Here is a 20,892-nt window from a genome sequence, read left to right as displayed (position 1 = left end):
GACAATATTCATCTGGTTTTATGCTTTGTCCTGAAGTCAACGGTCAGCCCGTGTCGGTGGATTCCATCCCCCCTTAGCCTTTGTCAAACACAGGTCACCAGGAAGCCAGCCACACTTCTTGCGCAGCAGCTGGCAGACGCGCTGCATGATGATCCTGTAAGCAGCACGCTGGTAGAGGCATGAGCCTAGGAAATGAGGATGTGGAAAACAAACTCGCCATTGTTTGCATTTGGGTTGTGCAATAACCGTCATGAAAAAAAGAGAACTGCAGATGGTTTCAGCTTTTCCGAAGAGATCACAATCTGAAGTGCTCTTCAGATACTCCTTCCTTGAATCACAATAAACCAATGTACTGTCCCACTCATTCCATACAGACAATGTCCTGTTATAGCTCCGCATTTTCTAGCTCTATATTGTCTAAAGCACGGAACACTGCTGTTTCTATTGAACTACTATTATTTATCAGTCACCAAGCTATAAAATTTTAATCGTAGTCAGGCAACTTAAGCATCGCTGTAATTAAAGTACTACAAAATTCCAATGTGATTATCTGTTTTTTCCTGAGATTAATATTTTCTCTGCAAGAGCCAGCCCAGCTGTCTTACCAAGTACATTAAGACTGTAACTTTTGCTCTTATCTCCAGCTGTATTGGATGCAATACATGTGTATCTCCCTGTGTCAGTGACTTGAGCATTGGTGATTTGCAGGAAACGCCCACTGGACAGAAACTTGTGATCTTCATCCTCAGTTAGAGATTGCCCATCCTTTATCCAGATGATCTGCGGTACAGGGTTCCCTTAACGGAGTAAAGAAAATTGCAAATATTAGTTGTTGCATAGCCTCTAGGATATGTCAAGATTTCTGAAAAACAGAAAAATACAGTTTCAGATGCCCTTTTAAAATATGTCCTTTAGGAAGGTGCTTTGGAATACGTATTCTAAAGTCTTCAAACCTCCTGAAGTAACATACACCTTCTCTTAAATTCCACAGGCCTTCAGAGAAGAAATACCACAGCAACTATCCTCTTGGTTACATTTTATACAACCTTTGTAAGAAGGAGTGCTTAGTCCTGCTATAAGCACCATAGTTAAATTTAAAAATTCCACTGAACTGAAAATGCCATTAAAAACACGTTCAGAAACAACTATGATGGACACCACAGGTTTGATCAGTAAAGATAAGTAATATTGTATACTTTTACCTATCACTTCACATGTTAGGGTAACTCTGTGCTTCTCTTTCACTTTCACATCTTCCAGTTTATTTTCACCCACAATCCCTGGAGGCACTGCAAGCAGACCAGAAGACAACGTTAGCGAGTATTACTTACAACCAATTTAAATACAACAAAGACACACTCAGGCTATATCTCAACGTGTGCTTCCCTTAATCATATCAATCAATGACCGGCTCAGATCTAGCAGAAACAGGTCCAGATGTGAGACAGTGCAGAGCTAACCTGCCTGTACAACAGATGCGTATTCTGTTCTGCACCCCTGAACCATACAAGTCCACGCAAAGGGCAAGAGGGGACCACAGACCCATAAAGTACTCACCTCACTTAGTCTTCAGAGCTAGGGAGACACTCAGGGTGCTGAGGAGTATGGTCTGCAGGGCAATATTTCTGAGTATGGCCAGTAGGGCAATGGTGATCAGCACTGGTTAGTGAGGCCAGGTTTGATTTTATGCAGCAGCAGGTTTTATAAGTTTGTAAACAATTTCTATCACCCATATTAAGCAGCAAGTGATTTATTTGTTCAAAACCATGTGCTTAAGTTTAAGAGTTGTTTGTTTTCCAACAGTAATTGAAAGCATCTATCTAGAACTGTAGGGAAAGAACTGATTTATAAAAAATAAGAGTCAGCTTGTCTATTCATGTACCATGTGTGTTTTTTTTTTTCCTTACCAGCATGCTCAAAGCAATACAATAGATTACCAACAAGTGGACGCTGTGTAAAAGCATACATGTGTTTAATGCAAATACAGCTAATTCCATACAGGCAGGTGAACAAACTATGTAGGCATCTTGCTGTGGTACGAACTGTGCTTCTCTAAGGAAATAGAAGACAAAACCATACCCCTCAAATATCTATCACTCCCCAAATAGCTAACTCAATACAAGGAAACTCTTACTTGATGACTTGTTTCCAAATAATCTTGGTCAACAGGACTACACAGACTAATGTGCTATTGGATGAGGGATGACAGATTATGAATGTGTCGGTGAGTAGCTGTGGTGGTGAAGAGCTCTGATCAACTATTTCTTTCAAAGTGGAGGCATTTGTAGATTCAGGCCAAAAGAAAATGGCACTTACAAATCAAAGTAGGCATGGAGTAAACAGCTTGAAAAGGAGGCCTATAGTTATAAGAAAGAAAGCCCAATGTCCAAGAGATTTTGGAAAGTCAATGTCGGACCAGGGAGCCAGATACTATGCTTTAATAATCCTACAAAATGCAAACTTTCAGCCTAGATAGAAGACCTAAAGAGAGAGGTCTTAAAATATATCCAGCGGCTTACTTGTGATCTACCACTAAGTTGGAAGCAAAAGTTTTATAAAAATAAGAATCACAGCAATATGCAGAATCCATTGTCAACAGAGAAAAATAATGTTACACCAAATTTTTGATACTAACGAAGGGTACAAACTAGAGTGAAGAAGAAAAAAAAAAAATTCAAAGAGGTTTGCCTCTCACTTGACTGGTATGGCAAAGATGCTACTTCAGCGTGGCTAAAAGTTGACCTCTGAACAGGACACATGGTGAGATGCGGGTTAGTAGAATTTAGCATGCAGGAAGATGTGGCCAGTACTGGCACTCTCACCAACTTGTGATGCAGTTATGATCAAATTCCCTGCTGTGACTGTACAGGCAATGCAAAACAGACTTTCGTACGGGTTCTAGTGTCCAAATGCAACGAGACACAGAAGCATCAACTAGTGAAGGGATTCGATGGGGGAAAATATAACCTAAAATGAAAGTTCAGGACTTTTATGTCAGGCCAAAAGTTACTATTCATAAACAAACAGAGCAACTCATTGCTTTGGCCCCAAAACAATGCAGTAAGATGTCAACACATATTAATTTCAGAAATATGACAAAGCCACACCAAACATTTTGCAAATATATAAATATTATGCTTATTATACCAAGCTCTCCATGCAAACCGGCTCGCCTGTTGCAACTGCTACACCAATTTAGAGAAACACTGGGATGTCTCTGTACGGTTCCTATTTACAGTGAGCCAGTGAATATTCTGTGTCGCTATCAGGCCACATTCCAGTAACTTTCCTCTAGAAAGACAAAGAAATTACTGGGGGAGGGAAGAGAAGACTGAATAATGGAATTTTCCACTTAGCCCGCTTGAAATCAGCTTCACTGAGCATTTTTCTTCAAGGCAAACAAAGCCTATGCAAGAGAGATTTCCAGAACCCTCATGAACACCCTGCTACTAAAACCCTCCAAAGAAAACAGTGAAACAATGAATGCTTTTCAGTGTTTATCCATCTCTTCCATTCTACCAGACTTACACTTCCATGAGCTCATCAAATAAACATGAGCTGACATGAATGTGAGTTATCATTTACAGGCTGAATATGCACGAGTCAGCTGAAGGCAAGGGAAGCTGATAGCGCTCAGCACCTTAGAGAAAAGAAACTTACAGGAAAATTATATGCAGTAATGCATATATGCAGTAATTATTGATAAAAAATAACAAAAAGTTACTAAACCAAAAAGCAGTATTTTCTGGGAAAAATACCGTTTTTTAAAAAAAGAAGTAATGTGACAGAATTACATATGAAGGGTTCCAAATAGCCATCTAAAGAGCCTGCTGTACTAGTCGTTGTCTAAATACATCAGCACAATCACCCACTACCACACTTGGTTTATATATTTTACAATACCAAAGGCTCTACTGACTAAAGGTTTCCACTGAATCAGAGATCTCTATTTTGCAAAAACAATTCCAGCTCCAGTGTTTAATTTCCCTGTTGGTCTTGGCTTTGCCTTCGCATCTTTGTTGCAACAGATTATTACCATCATGCCACTCAGCTATACATATTATACCCACTGCTGCACAATAATGCTGCTTTTAATTCATGAGTATTATCATATGGGGTCGCGCCTTTCTGCATTTGAGCATTCGATGCAACAGATTCACGTGAATTTCATATGGTTTCCTGAGGCTGTAGTTTCCTTTTGATTTAAACCAGCTTAAATTCAGGCCGGTGCCAAAAGAAATAGCACTATTCCCCTGAGCACTCAACTCTTGTCATCTTCCTTTCACCCGTACTGGCATTTATAGGCTGTGTGGTGAACCAGCAAGGAACTGATCTGGCTGAAAACTAACCTGACCAGGAAAACACAAACTCCCCATCTTTTCAGGTCACCTATAAACTGATTCACCTTGTTCATCACGCCCAAGGGAGAGTGAAGCTATGAGCAACAAGAAACAGAAGACGGGATGGGAGCCCAGCTGTCAGCATCCCCCAGACTTCCATCCAACTGAAATAATAACCTAACTGAAGCCAGTTACATTGACATAGCTCCTTTTCAGAAAAAAACCCCAAACAAACCACAAAACAGAAGTAGCTGCCAGTTATTCCAAATTATGCCTGAAGAATCTTCATTTTAAAAACTAAACAAACAGCAAATTCACATGTAGAAGTAACTTCCCTTTAAAACCTGATCTTCTGACCATGTTATCAAAATGCACTTTTTTTTTTCCCCTTAAGGACATATGTTTTGGCATAATAATTTTTAAAATACCAGCAAAGTATACAGTAGACCCCCTTATCTTCCTCTACTATAACAAAAATTATCACGTACTTACCTAGAACAGAAAGGTCAAAATCCTTCCTCACTTCTCCCACAGCATTGGTCACTACGCAAGTATACTGACCTTCATCTGCCACGCTCGTGTGAGTCAAACGGAGCGTTCTGCCCCCTGAGGAGAAAGCCAAAAAACATACAAACATTAAAGCCCTGCTCCAACCAATATGCTCCCAAATTGTATGTGCTAACTCTTAATTTTGTTTTACGTTTTGGTTAAATTTACAGCTGTACATTTTTTTAATGCGGTCTGTTTTCTTTAATGTGCTTTGTTTTGTTGAACAAACAGTAAGAGAAAGTGACTGACCTTACTCCTACTCCATCATTTCCATATGTCTGCTCAGGCCCTCAGCTTTTAGATCTGTGCTTAATACTGATCATACTATTCTTTCTAGCCACTGACTTCCAAACTACCCCGACAGAAATTACATTTAAGTGAACTTTGAGGCATTCAAACATTTTCTGAGAATTTCTGGAGGAAGTCGGAGACCAACCGGAACAAACACTGAAACCTTTGAGACACATCTGTAGAGTCGGTGCAGAGAAAATCGAACCTGCTCCGCACAGGACACTCAAACTACATGCAGGGGTACAGTGCACGTGTAATTCGTTGATCAGCACAGACACTTTGGCCGTGGCAGGGATGCCGTCTTTGCAATATGCAGGATTCGTGCATGTACTTCTATGCAGGAAATTTTGACAGAATACAGTGTCTCAGACAGCAGGATTTGTGTTCAGTGACTACTTTGCTATACTGAAAATCTAGATGATTAGCCAGGAAAAATACTAAAAGCCTCATCAGAGCAGGGCGGGGAGGGGCGTACACATAAAAATAAGTTTATTTTATAAACACACACAAACACTCCATAAAGCTATTTTCACATGTACAGATAAGGAATAAAATTCCACTCCTCTCTTCTAGCATTTGTATTAATTGCGCCATCAATAATAATAACAGCTGACAACAGTACTGGTTTACATGTAATGTTTTAAAATAACATATTTCTCATAACACTATAGCAGAGCAGTTGTCAGAACACCTTTGCACAGGCATGCCAGTTTAAAAGGAAGAAGATATGCAAATATGTTTGACCAAAGGACCAAGAATATCCCTGCTTTGCTCTAGCAGCATAATTTCTCTTTGCTTCCTTTTTGGCAGAGGAAGAGCAAAACAAACATCAGTGAGCATTTAAGTGTGAAAACAAATGTGGCGGCCATCCTTCAGCCTTTTCCAGTTTCTCGTTAGCAGCTGTTGCATTAGCAATCATTACCTCACAATACATCACATCTGAACTGTGCATGTCCTGCCTGCGGATATCCACAGGGTCTCATTATTGGGATACATCCCAGAAATTCATGCTCCTGGTGATGTGCTTTGAAGGAAGAAACTGCTGACCTGCTCGATGGCTGTGCCTCTGCTCAAGGAATCCTACCTGCTGGAGGGAGTGCTGTGAGACTGAGGAAGGCTCAGTTCTTGCAGACTCATGTCACCCTGATCCTTTCTCCCACCCGCATCCTGAACAAAGCCATATAGGAAGCAAAATGAAGCAGGTATCTGCCTGCAGGAGACTGTAACTTTCTATGGTATCACATACTTGCACATCCAGGGCTCCAGTGCTGAGGCAGGATATGATTTTCTGCATTTAGCTAAAACTTAATAAAAGCTTTTCTCCTTCCTAAAGCTAGTATGCAGCTTAGTGCATGGTCTGCAAGGAAAGCAGATGTGGTATGGTGAAATTTTTTTCTGTTTTTTCTGAAGTATGTAAGAAGCATCATTAAAAGAAAACATCAGCATAGTATCTGAATTAACAGATTCAAAGTTGCCAACAGTGTGTCCACACATTTAAATCATCTGCAATGCCAAGTATGTTTTCAATCAACAGAACCAAAATCTTGCTTTGGCAAAGTATTTTACCTCTTAAATTAGTCAAAGAGGGGGATTTTTCTGTTGTTGTTGTTGTTGTTGTCGTCAGTTTTGGTTTTTTACAGCTGTACAAGCACAAATAAAGTTCCAAATGCCATGTTGGTTACAGTTCACTACCACAATGTGTAGTTTTCTAAAGAACTGCACAAAAGCACAAAGTTTGCTGGAAAACAAAGCACTGAGTTCTGGCCTGTTTCCCCACTCCCACTGCAGCTAACATTCAGAGACAATAAACATCTTTTTGTCTCTCACCCTTCCCGACTCTGCAATCTGGGTGGTGATATTAGTGTGGGTGTAGAAACCAACAGACAGAACAGAAACAATCAAGCCCAGAAGAAATTATTTTTGTTGATGGCAACTTCACACAAAAAGGAACGCACACCAACTCAGATAGTCAGATTTATACTGGATAATAATCAGACACCCACCCCTTTTTCCATGCGCCATATGTAAAAATGGGAAAGCAGAAGACAGGACTACCTGTAATGTTAAAAGCTACACAAATGAAAAAAATCCTGAAAAATTCCAGCTTCAAATCCAGTCTTAGCTTAGCTTCTAAACACCTCCCAGTTCCTTTGCCTGTCTGATAGTTTTCTTGTGTTCATGCTGTAGGATGGCTTGGCTTTGCATGGTGGCTATGTCAGAGTATTAGAAACTTCATCAGAACTTATTTTCATGAGATTTCTAGCTGGGAGTGGCAAACCCAAGATCAAAGAAACATCTCAGTTGTCATCTACACATCTCGGCCGTAACCAGATACTTAATTACTTCTACACACTCCACAAAGCTGATCCCCAGACACATGAAGTCAACACAAAACGTATTGTCTGCTTGGTATGCGTTTTCCGTTTGTAATCTCAACAAATTAACTCAGTTTCCTATTGTAAACGCAAAGCTTTAACATCACTGCAGCTGCCAGTCAAGTACTCTCACTTCCCTATGGCATTGCAGGAAGATGGTTTACAGGAACAGGTACGGAGCCCTCCTATTTTGGACACCTCTGCCAATTACTACTGTCATAAAAAGGCACTGAACTAGTTCTTCGTGAGTTATTCCAGCTTGAAAATCAAGATACCTGAAGAATCGGATCTGTTTCTCTGCTTGCCTATCATAAGTTTCTCCAGATCCCTTGGACTAGTTTTCTGGCTAATGCAGCATTCTGTGCTGTGACTGACCACCTAATTCCAGCTTTTATTAGATGACATTCTGAAGATCAGATTCAGTTAGCTCCAATGCCAGGAAGTATTTACATGCATTAATTTCTGAGGCTTATGATCAGATTCCCCTTTGTTTTTATATACAGACCCACAGAAATGCAAGATGTGTTTTGTTTATTGTCATACGTATTCATTCTCTCAAAGATTTTTCATCTGTCAAGGGTAAAATAACTGTGAAGAGGAAGAGGTAGAGAAAACTAATCAAATGGGAGACCTAATGCAGTACACGTACTGGCACTGACAAAGCAAGATGTTACCATCCATCTGACATATATCTGGAAATAAGCATTGGACTAACATACACTAACAGCCAGAATAATGGCTTATTCCATGTCCCAGACCAAGTAGTTACCACGCCTAAGGTAACCATAAGTTACCTTATGGTAACTATTGTTACCATAAAGTTCAGTAACAACTTTAAAAGTTTAGCTATTCACCAGGCACTCCAGCCAATCTGACCCCATTTACTGAAAAGCTTGGCATTGAGTAACAGTTTCTCTTCTCTCCTTGTCTTTCCAGATTATTAAACCTAACCTTCTTTTATGTGAAATACCCACACTATGGATGCAGAGGGCCCCTAGCTCCCTTCCCTTTTTTTTTTTTTTAAATAATTACAGCTTTTGTACCTGAGAGGATTCGCACTGAGTTGTTCAAAGTGACAGGCCATCCGTTCTTGAGCCATGTTATTGATGGCAAGGGAATTCCTGAAGCTTCACAAACCAGAGAGATGGGATTCTTCTCCACAATGCTGATGTTTTCAGGCATCTGCAGGTCACCAGCAATACTTGGGGGAACTACAGAACAAGAGTAAAGAAAAGCCATACTTCAGAACAAATAAAAATTAAAACATTCTGTCATGCAAATAATAATTCACTGAAGCTAAGATAAGCTTAGCAAGTGAAGGGCTGCAGAACTGAGACATTCAATACTATATATTAATGACAATTTCTTACGGAGTAACTGCATGGAAATATTAAAATTAAATTCTATCAGTTCTATTACCTTTATTTTACGGCTTAAGATCCCTAGCGAATAACATTTTATAGTAGTTCTGTCCATTCTATGCTAATTATAATTTCCAGTATCTAATGAAACACTTAGGGAAAATTCTAACACTGACAGAATTACATGCTTCTTCTAATGGAAAGAACAACTCCCTATTAAAATAAGTACCGCAAATTTATTTTTAGCTTTTCTTTGCTAGGAATAAGAATATTTCCACTTTGGAAGCAGTTCTGCAGTTCTACAGTTCATACTTTAGAACATAACGCCTGGGGTCACGAAATGACCAACATCGTCCAGCATTCTGAGTAGCCTGAGGAGGTTTAAAGTTTCTTTTTACTACCCAGTAAATACAGTAATACAGTACAGCAAACATCCCAAATAAAAAAAAATACATAAATAAAACTGGTAAATAATTTAGGCCTCTCATTTTCAATAATGAGAATTCCTGTGTTTACTTTCACAGTAAAACATGAATAGTCAGTGTTCAATGAACCATAAAAAATCATATGTAAAAGAATTACAGTGGCTGTAAGATAACGTGATGTTCCGATCAATTCCATCAAGTTAAATTATGGAGATGAATTATAGTTGGAGTTACCATCTTTAAATTCTTCTTTAACTGCCCCCTGGTAGCGGCCACTAGCAGGGTATTCTCAGTTAAACCTTGATCTCTATCTCCCACAATAGAATATTTCCCACCATGACACTCACCCCAATATTGTATCAAATTATACCATATCTTGCTTTTCTCCTCTCAGGTGATGGAGCAACTGGGGGTGCATTGATATTAACAGGGACAGAGGTAAGATTTTAAAATATTCAGGAGTTATAAAATGGGATTTGGATTTTTGTAACACTGCAATTGAAACTGCATCACTGATCTGCAACTGAAACTGCATCACATGTAAAGCCTGCAATAGATACAGGTGGTGCATTTAGCCACACAACTATTTCTTGGATGTCCTTTGGTGAACTTAAAGGTCTAATTTGTTTCTGCTATGCCTGCCCCATTTTGCATATACTCACCATGAACATTTAAATCGTATTTTCTGTCAGACAGCCCTGCCACATTGGCAGCAACACAGACATAGCGGCCAGTGTCTGACACCTGGGCATTTTTCAGCTGAAGAAAGTGACCATCATGAAGTATCGCTACGTCCCTTCCACTGACCAGCGGACGGCCATCCTTCATCCACGTTATTGCTGGTTCTGGAATGCCCTGTACCTTGCACTCCAAGGAAATTTCATTTCCTTGAGTGACGACAACTTCTGATGGGTGGCTACCACTGTTTAATATAGTTGGTCGAACTATGAAAGAAAAAGAAACATAGTTTAGAAGTCAACTGGAAGCAACATTTCAGGATCTTCACCTGTTTCTGAACAGAACAACAATCAAGTTTGCCAGATCAGCATTTGCAGAAAGACCAGTTATTGTGGGTTACTGCTGGCAAATCAGTTAGGGGGACTCTGCAATTCACAGCATTTTCCACAGGGCTGAGAAAAGACAAGTAACCTCCCCCTCTCACCACCTCATAAAGTAAAAATGTTTTTTAAAATGTACCTTACAGCAGTTTTTAAAATGCAAACAGGAAAAAAAATTAAATTAAAAAAGACTGCCCCAAATGCTCAGAATAGATGCTGTCAATCCCTACAGATTTTTGAAGATTTTCTTTTTCATGGGATTGTTTAAAAATACCTCCTTTTATTCCTGACTGAAATACAGAATTTGCAGTAAAACTGGAAATCTAAGTTCAATTAGTTGTCATCACTACTACAGTCTGGTGACAAGAAACATTACACTAACTAACCCTTAAAGCGGTTACATCCTCATAATCATCTGTGCTCAAATGCACTTTCAACAGGTATATGCAGCGTCTTGGTCAAGCTCCGAGTCCAAAGTGTCAAAATTTTAATTACTTCACATTCTCCTCAGAGTACCCTGAAATTGTCCAATAGCTAGACATCACTCTCTGAAAATCCTGCAGCTTAACATCACTGTACTGATAACACTTCCATAACATAACTATTTCAGAACTGGTAAACTATGAACATAATTTTTCATGGTAACTTACTGTATACTTGCAAACTGTATTCTTTCTTTGCACTTCCAGCTACATTTGAAGCAATACAAGTGTAAGATGCAGCATCAGACTTTTCAGCAATTGAAATCTGTAGCTGTCTGCCTCCAGATAATATCCGCACCCTTCCCGAAAGGTCAGCCACCAATGGAGAGCCTGCAAGAGACATTCTTTCAGATAAAACCACAGAAAACGGTAATGAGCTTGCTCACGTGGTGTAAAGTCCTCTGGCTCGTTTAAAAATTACTAAGCTGCACAATTGTCCATTTTACAACTGCTCTATCGGAGTTTTCCCAGACATCAGAAACTTCACGCACGCAGATTCTGAGGACTGCCCATATCAATTGCTGACTTCACGACATACAGCAACCTGAGCTAAAGCACAATAACTCTCACCACACTCACATCCATCCAGAAAATGTTGGACACTTCCACCGAGCAGCAAATTCAACACTTTCAGAAAAATCTGACTCATTGTCCAGTATATAATCGTCTCACCCAGCACAGCCAGTGCTTAGAAACATGTAAGTTAGTCTGCACAGCCGGACCCCCTGTGGATTGTGTGTCACACAGCACGCGTGCAGACGCTTCTGCCCAGGAAACCCTCAGCAGAAACGTGACAGCAAAATAATATTACATTCTCTGAGCAGAATTTTCAATCTTGGAGACATCAGATTAGGCAACTATCTTCATCTTCACAAACCGCAGGGAGACTTTGTGACAGAAAGAATACACCTGCCACTGATAATTATTACAAGCTGATTTTTCATTTCCCACTTGTGCATTTAAAATCCTCCCTATGAACAAGTGCACCAAATGTCAAACGTGATGAAAAATCTTGCTCTCAAGTAACATTCCAAACTGTACTACTTTCTAACTGTCTTTCTAGACTTTCCAAGAGGTTCAAGTTTCCTTTCTGCCATTTAAGTGTATACACTTTGGCCTTGCAGTACATTATCAGAACACATCATACAATGACTTTTTGGCTTCCAAGAGACAGGATCTAAAAAGAACTTGATAAACTTCATTTTCTCTGAAAATTTTATGCATTAGAAAAAGTGTTCTGTAATTAAAATCTGCTCTTTCCATAAGCCAAGATTAATTAAGGTAGGCACATACCACACTGAATTGTGCCGTCTAGAAAGACACAGATGAATAGGTAAGATTGATTAATAACACAAGAATTACCATACTGAAGAGTTCAACATCTTACTTTGTCTAATATTCTGTCTCCAACAGTGCTCATGCTTAAAAGAAGGTGCTAAAAATACCTGCTTTTGTCTATGGATTCATAAGAAGGTGTTTGTCAATGTTACTTTAACCCCTAAAGCAAAAAGGTGTGCAGACTACTTTTAAATATTAAGATGGGATGAGAGAAAGGTTCAGTAAATCCCAAAAGCAATTACAACAACTGGATGCATTTTCATCACTTGGCAGTATGCCATGGCTGCAAATTTAAAAATAACCCAGAGGATACATCTATGTTACGCAGCGGATCACAGGATAGAGACCCTCGACACAGCACCACGGGACTTCACAGTGACTCACGGCCCCGCCGGCTAGCATCCACAAGTCAGTCTTGATGCTGTCTTGCTGCACCATGGTAAATAAGCATATTGAGAGGGGTTAAGTGCTTCACTAACAGGTATAAACTGTCCGTTTTTGAGCCAGTTCAGGAATCTCTGCACTGTGCTTCTCTTGCACGTCTTTAGGAATAATGACACCTAATCCAAGTAGAGGCGAGTTAAAGAGAAGGGAATCATCTGCTGTTGTGGTTCATTTTACTCAATATCAGGAGTGTTTAGACATCTGCATGTTCGAACTCCTCAGAACACACTACCTAAAACGTTCACAGGGAAAAAGAAAAACTGGCAGGTCAGAATTATCACATTTGCTTTATAAAACAGACAATGGATGGTTACTCACCATTCTTTTTCCAGGTAAGACTGGGTGGTGGGATGCCACTAGACTCACATATCAGGCTTATCAAGCTCCCTTCAATTACTGTCAGCTGAGAGATGTCATCCGAGCCATAAATACTTGGTGACACTGAAAAGAAATGCCAAATAATCGCAGCATTTGAAACAAAACGTTATCAGCCAACATAAGACCCAAATGACCCTCTTCACAAATTTGTCCCATTATGCTCTGAAGCAATTACAAGGATTGTATTCTCTTGCTGACAACGCAAACCAGATCCTGGGTAGGGAACAATATACTTGCGAATGACTGCATCTATCCTTCCAGCCCCTGAGGTCTGGTGCATGCATAGGCTCTATTTTTGGCTGACTTTTGAATGGACTTCACAGAACAAAGCCGTTTCTGTGAATTATGTAAACTGACTCCAACTCTAAGAGCCTGCCTCATTCATGGCCTTAGCTCATAAACCTACAGATATCATCATTAGTCGGAAAGTGACTTTTAAAATCCAGCCCAAGTTTTTCCTTTGAATTTCTCCTGCAGCAACACACTGGCTGCTGCCACATCCAACACTAAGGACCCCACCCCTTCGATTGCCCGACTGTAGCAGAGTGACAGCTTTGTTCTACAGCTCTGTGACTGTAAACCAGTTGCAGACAAAAGGGACCACTGTTTTCACTCTGATTCTCAAAGTCTTAAAGAACTTCGGTTCAATCACTAGGGAGGGGATAATTGCCTTCTTGAAATAGGGGATCCATTTTCTTCTGATGAAAATAGTGTAGGTAACACTTGAAGAGACACCAAAAATAGCAGAGGAGAACATAGGCTGAAACTGGCAAATAAAATCTCACTAGTGAATAACTTATCCAGCACATTTTTAATGCACGTGACAGTAGACAGCTTCTCCTTACGACACTTCAAACTCTTTATTTAGCAGCAACCAGCTGTATGGGTTTCAGAACAACTGACTGCAAAGGGCTTTATTGTACTTCAGGCTTCAACCTTTTATTTGTCCTGCTTCTGGTCAAAAAGTTTGTGCCATTCTCTACGGAGGCACATCTTACATTTAACACATGGGCTGGTTCTTGGACCCAGAGTTAGCTCTCAGGATCTCACCAATCCTCAGAAGGATACATTTCCTGGATTTAAAACTTAAAAATATGGCAAGCATGACTTTTGGTCCCTGGGTGTAAACAAAGACTGTAATTCTAAACAGTTATCCACAGATGACTTTCACAGGCAACTTTTGGTTTCTATTAAGCTTATTCCATCAAAGCTGCTAACTAGCAAAGAATTATCCCTCCTCTCAAAATCCTACCGAAGTGGTCTCTCTGCACAAAAGAACAAACCCATATCCCTCCAGCAGCAAAGGTCCTTTACAACACTGCAGATCTTACCAATCTGGGGGAGGGAGAGATGAGAGATGAAGATGAATGCACAGTAAACAGGTATATGCATTAGCATGGGAAAATTGCATGGTCTTGCATAGTACTACAAAATCCACCTCTAATTTAAATACCAGGAATGGGGTTTTTTTAATAAATAATGACAGAATTCTGTACTAAGAATTGTAGTTTTATGGTTACAAACTCTGTTAGATAATTCTAGTCTTGAGATTTCAAAGCAAGAAATTGGTTTGTAATAGCAAAAAAAAGGCACATTTCAATTTGCATATGGGGAGAAAATGATGGTGCAGGAAAAAACACTCAAAATCAGTTATTAAAATAAATGTCCTAAGCCACATTCATCATCTAGCCATAGAAAAATTTTACTAAAGCTATTTTTATGACTCAGGGCTGATAACTTCGCAGAGCAAATAGAGCTAGGTAAACCAGCTTTTATATATCTGAATTTCCACGCTCCAGCATTTAAGAAAGTGGAAAGTTGGTAAGTTACTTTAAATGGCATTAAGAGTGCACAAATAGGACCTATGGATACAAAACCAGTCAGTTATAGTTCTAAGCTACTATCATGCATGCAAACACAGCCTGACAAAGGCCTACAAAGTAGCTAGTATTAATTTGGAACCAAACCAAAGCAACCTGGAAAATGCGTGCACTGCCTTGGGACTGTTAAACTACAGCAAATATAGTAACATCTCCCTGCATGAACCTCAGCAATTAAGCCTTTATGAACTACAGAGGATTTTAGTATCTCACATTATAATTTCACTCTGAGCTCCGTTTCTATTCCTGGAATAAGCTTAATAAATCTTACCCCAGATATTGACATTATAGTTCTTTTCAGTTTTCCCAGCAACATTTGTCGCTTCACAAGTGTAACGGCCGGTGTCCTGTACTTGAGCTCCTTCAATCTAGGAAGAAAATGAAAACCTGGATTTCTTCTTCTTACATTGTTATACAGGAATTTCAGGGAGAGGTTGTTCAGGTTTCAATTTTTATTTTTACATCTGTCTCTCTAAATATTAATAATACAGTATTACTCCTGCAAAATCTGTACACAAACACCCAGATGTCTATGACCTCCCCCACTCCTCACCCACTACTCTCTATTGCACCTAATGCTATCCAAACCCTAACGGGTATCTAGTGCCTTCATGGCGGGTATACTCCCCAGAAAGCAATCGCCACCAGAGCCTGACCACCCAGTTTACCTTCAGTACACTTCCATCTTCAGAGATGCTAAGACCTGGCTTCTTCAGCAAGGGTCGTCCATCTTTGAGCCACGTCAGCACGGGTTGGGGAATAGCATTGCTCTGGCAGAGCAGCTCCACTGCTTGGCTGATGAGCACAGAGACGTTTTGTTCCTCTCCCATGATGTTTGGTGGAACTACAGCAATAAATCAAAACAAAGGACCTTTGGGCATTGCAGACTTCCCAGAGTAAACATACTGTGGAGTTAACAGTCTTCATTTACAAAAATAAAATGGCAGTTACTACCTTTCTGATACACAACTTAAGTCTCCTTTATATCACAAAAAGCAATGGAAAAATTTTTGTTACTTACAGAATATCCTCTACACAAGATATATGCTAGTGAGATATCAGCTACAAAGAAACCATTTAGATAAGCCAAGACCAGCAAAAAAATACTTGAAATATAGCTAGAAAGTATACAGTATACAAAGAATGGGGAAGTACATTCCTGCTAAAAAGAAAAAGAGCTGATGAGTGAGAAGACTCACAAGATAATAATCAGACCCAGAAGCTGAAAATGGCTTAAACTGTCTCAGACAGTGCCAAGATGGATACTTGGCTTTAAGGAGAACTCTGAGAGGAATTTTGTCCAGAGATGGCCAAATACAGAAGACAGAATGAGAACTTACATGATTGCAGCCAAGTAAACAGGTTAATGACTTAATCATTAAGTCATAATCTACTATTACTTTATTGTCTATCTGTTTTGTGTGGTATCTGCTAGCTAATTATTGCAATTGTTGGCACTGAGCACTATATTTAGATTTGTACTGCAGTTTCAGTGATAACCTCATTATTACACTATTATTTCCAAATTATAGGGCAGAAAAATCAGCTTTTGGAATGAAAGTTTTCTGTGTAGAAGAAAAAAAAAATGCTTCTGCACATTTAAATTGAAACCCATTAGCTGTTCTTGAACAGTGTCAAGATTCAAGAAAATGCAGTTTTTCCCCCATTTTATTTGTGTTTCCACAGTCAGAAAAACAAAGCAACCGAGAAGGCAACTGAGAACTAAAACTTGGAACACAGCATGTGAGCAATTTTCCATGGGGAAAGCGTTCATGGCTGGAATCGAAAAGAACATGGAGGAAATATTAGACTGACAAGATGAGCTTAAATGAAAAGATTAAAGACCCAAAACTGTTTGCCATCTATGGCTTTGTATCAGCATTCATGGCTGAACCGAATGTCCTTTAGTAATGGCATGCTGTATCATCGGTCAAAGGAAATCTTCTGAGACTCCCCAGGCAGCTCTGAGTCATCGACAGAATACTGCCACATTAAGAGTTTTAAAGTATTTTGGTGTCAGACACACGCTGACCTGGAAAATAGCAAGAGTGGTGCAGGCCATCATGGCCACATTGCTGCTGCTTACCACCAGCTCTCTACCAGAGGTTCCCTTTCCCAGATTAGAGCCAGTGAGACAGAATTTGGGAGCGCTCGTCATGCACACCACAGCAAGGTGGGTGCCTTCATGTGCATCACTGACACAGGTAACTACGGCAAACTTGCAGAGAGCAGAAGTGTTTTCACTGGGCTGCTCAAGCACAATCCAGGAAAGAATTCCCGGTCATGACCTTAATGGCATATATGTTCTTAAATCCTTAAAACAACCCATAGGGATTCCCTTTCCTTTCTTGTCAATTAAAAACATGAAGCATGTTCACTGTAAACGCTTGACATTAATGCAACATTAGATCTGCAGTTAAAATATTTACAAAATCAAAACTCTCCTAGCAAGAATTACTTTGTCTGGTTACACATATCCAAGTGGGATTTTTATGCTTGTTGTGTACTAAGACTGTTCAGTTTGCCCAAAAAAAGTTGACCAGGGCCAAATATAAGAACCTTTGTTATCACATTTCCTTCGCTTTTTAGTTTTGCAATCCATTACTCCAGAAATTGTGTGTCTGATTGCACAAAATATTGGGGTAAGAAGAAGGGAAGCAGTGGGACTGTCTGTGAGGAATAGTCTGAGCTTCACTCTGAACTACAAGAAGATACTGAATTAATTAGCACACATGAGATTGTAAAATGTCCCAAAGTGGTACTCAGTAAACCAGCAATTCAGTTCTCAAGTTGTCCTGAAAAATAACATTAACAATAAAGCTTTGTTTTTCTTGCACAGGAAGTACTAAGCAGAGCAGCTGATTTCACAGTTTGGAAATAATTTAGGGAAAAGTCTGGTCTCTGTGGATAAGAAATATAGTAACCAAAAAAAAAATCTGTTTATCTTACTTTCTTTGTAAAATTCACAAAGGCCCAGATTCTTTACGAGTATTGTGGAACTGAAAATTGGAAGCTGATCCATTACTGCAGAAGGCAAATTTATTTCCAAATACTTTTCCACCAATTACTTTTCCTCTCAGCTAAATGAATTGAAATGTGTTCAAAAGGAATCTGAGTTTATGAAACAGAGAGAGACAGACACTAAAGCATTTATTTCTGAAGGAAGGGGGTTTAAAATTAATCTAATTATGCTCATGGTAACTATATGTTACCCAGATTGTTCCAACTCCTAGACTGGCTCAGCGCACCACACATTTGTAACCATCTCAGCTCCAACTGCACTCCAAATTATTTTCCTCCTGTGACTTCTTAATTAGATTACCCATATAAGGCAATCCTAAGAGCAGTATTACTTTTTGGTGACAGCCTCACTCAAGATGGCCCTGCAGCTGAGCTCAACCCTGGCCAGCTTCTAATACAATAGTAATTTTAAACATACACAACTTCGAACTAACTCTTTTCAGTTCATCTAGCTAAAATGGACAGAGGTTCCAGAAAATAAAAGAGAAATAATAAATATATCCGTGCCACTTGTGTGGTTACGTATACATACACACCTGTCCTCAAACTCCAAAAGGGACCTTGGTATTCCTTGCTCTAGACATAAAATGTTCCAGCCCACGTTAACCTCGAGCTTGCTTGCCATGCCAAAGCCCTGACTTTCCGAACTGCCCTTGCAGATGCAAAAGTAGCCGTGACTCAAGTCACGAGTATTCTAACCACAGTGCATTTACAAGGAAGTCAATTCTGAAAGCCAAACTCGAAAACAAATAACCTGGCCAGCTGTCCCTATTCACCTTAGAGAACATCCAAACTTCTAACTTCTCTTGCAAGATTTTTCCAGATTTCTGCTTATGGTTGCCATAAAGCTAGAGATTGGCAGACCCAAAACAGTTCTCTCTCCACTGGCCTACTGAAAGCAGAAGCAAAACCACAAAGCTGCTTCAATTCCAAAACCCTCTCTCCACATCTGGTACCATCAGATTTCTAAAACAAATGGCAGATCATTGTTCATCCTCATTTCACTGGTGTACAAAACCACTGAGCGGTCCAGGGAAACTTAAAACTTGCTACAGTCAAACTCCCTGGCATTCCTCCTGGCAGTATGTCACGCTCTTTGACATTGGTACATCACCAACGATCACTGAGAAAGCAATATGAAAAGGCATCTTATCCAAGTCACAAGAAATCAGGATGAAGCTCATACAAGTTACAAGAAATGAGAAGGAAGGATGAATTCACATGAGTTCAGCCAAAAAGACTTCAGAATTAACTTATTGACATAATTTGGAAAACTGACAAAGTACAAAAGCTAAAGATACGTTCCCTGCTTCTTGAAAGAGACAAAGTTGACTGGTTGGGCTCAATACAGTGTCATTGTTAGCACTAAAAAAGTGCTAACACCATTTAGGCAGGCATAATAAGGTCTTGAAAACGGAACAGAAACTGGAGAGCTGTATGGCAAACTCACATTGACTCATTCTGGTTCAGTAAAGACCATTGAGCTCTGGCCCCAGTAATATCTTTTGCCTGTGGGATCTACATGTTTCTTACACAAAGAAAAACACGTATTTTCTCCTATCATTTATAAATAAGCCTTTATGTATTAACCTTATAAATTCACTGTTGCAGCTACATTTCTTCAAGGATACACAGAAGAACATACACGCATACTTTAATACACGCATACATATATGTATACATATATTTTTAATTTTATATATAACACACGCACACACCTCATCACTTTGCCTTTCATTATGGGTTGGAACAATTTTTCTTCAACGTTGCTAAAGGTCTGGGCCACAGTGTGTTTAATTAAAGCTCCATGAACAGTTTTCATGACCAAAAAAATAGAGCAATTTGTCAGAAAATCTCACCATAAACTCTGAGTTCAATATCCCTCTGGCTCTCCCCCGCAGCATTCACTGCAACACAAGTGTATTTTCCTGTGTCACTGATCTGAGCACTGGTCAATGCCAAGACTCGGCCCCCAGACAGAACCTGGAAACAAGCACGACACATTGGGAATACATGCCTCAATGTGAAACACAACAGAGAGAACTATTAGGTTTCATTTCAAAACAAAATACTCGTTTTGCCACTGCTTCCCACCATATCTCTGTTCCCTACACTCTGCCCCGCACTCTGTTGTTCTCTTTTGATCGAGACCTGCAAAAGCAGAAGTCTAACTTCATGCAAGTCCGTAGGGAACTCCTGGAATTCGCACGTCTTTGCAGGATCTGGACGTTCCTCCCTCTTACCAGTTTCAAACATTCTGTCACACCTTTTGTCTGTGTCCCGAGTTGTCCTCATAGTGTACAAATTTCCCCTCTTTCCTTTCAGATAATAAAATTAGCTTTCATGCCCTCTCCTTTTAACTCTGAAGTATGTCCTTACATGAGGGGTCTTTTTTTTTTTTTAATGAATTAGTATTTTATGCAATGAGATATTACACGATCTTGAGCTCTACAGATCTCTTCAGCATAGGAATATGGTCCAATTTCCTCTTCTTGCCAGTAAGTGAAAAACCTGCTGATGCAAACTCTTACTCAGTATGAAATCAGTTGGAAGGACCACCTTATTTCAATATACCCATACCTTCTATTTCACACGGTAACTACTGGAGCTAAACTTGCACCAATAACCTAGAGCAAAAGGCTCTATGCTCTCATTCCAAAATCTCTAGCTTATACAGTTCCATTAAACTGTACCGGTTTTAAAGTCTCCTACCACAAAAGAAAACAGCACAGATAGCAGGATTTGAACCCAGTACCTGGAGTCCATCGCTAAAGCTGGAAACAGGGCTACCATCTTTTAGCCACGTCAGAATAGGCGCAGGGATGCCTCTTGCTTCACACTCCAGTCGCACTAAGTTATTAACCACGACTGTCACCATGTCACTGCTGCCAGAGATTGATGGTGGGACTGCAAAAAAAGAAAGCAAAGCTAAAACAGCTACCTAAGAGTA

At 39.7% G+C, this 20,892-nt stretch overlaps 1 protein-coding gene across 1 annotated transcript in view; it reads right to left on the bottom strand.

Annotated features, from left to right (window-relative positions):
• HMCN1 (hemicentin 1) overlaps window positions 1–20,892 on the bottom strand; it is a 202,959-nt gene that overhangs the window by 62,485 nt on the left and 119,582 nt on the right. The window contains exons 39-49 of the mRNA XM_075157015.1: window positions 20,698–20,849; window positions 19,802–19,925; window positions 15,590–15,765; window positions 15,193–15,289; window positions 12,982–13,104; window positions 11,050–11,211; window positions 10,004–10,285; window positions 8,599–8,766; window positions 4,833–4,946; window positions 1,203–1,289; window positions 606–797 (exon numbers count right to left, since the gene is read on the bottom strand). Coding sequence (XP_075013116.1) covers window positions 606–797; window positions 1,203–1,289; window positions 4,833–4,946; window positions 8,599–8,766; window positions 10,004–10,285; window positions 11,050–11,211; window positions 12,982–13,104; window positions 15,193–15,289; window positions 15,590–15,765; window positions 19,802–19,925; window positions 20,698–20,849 — 1,677 coding nt within the window. The remainder of the gene's footprint in view (window positions 1–605; window positions 798–1,202; window positions 1,290–4,832; window positions 4,947–8,598; window positions 8,767–10,003; window positions 10,286–11,049; window positions 11,212–12,981; window positions 13,105–15,192; window positions 15,290–15,589; window positions 15,766–19,801; window positions 19,926–20,697; window positions 20,850–20,892) is intronic.

Source organism: Calonectris borealis, chromosome 8 (assembly GCF_964195595.1).
Source record: "Calonectris borealis chromosome 8, bCalBor7.hap1.2, whole genome shotgun sequence".
Taxonomy (NCBI): Eukaryota; Metazoa; Chordata; class Aves; order Procellariiformes; family Procellariidae; genus Calonectris; species Calonectris borealis.
This window is presented reverse-complemented; position numbering and strand designations above follow the sequence as displayed.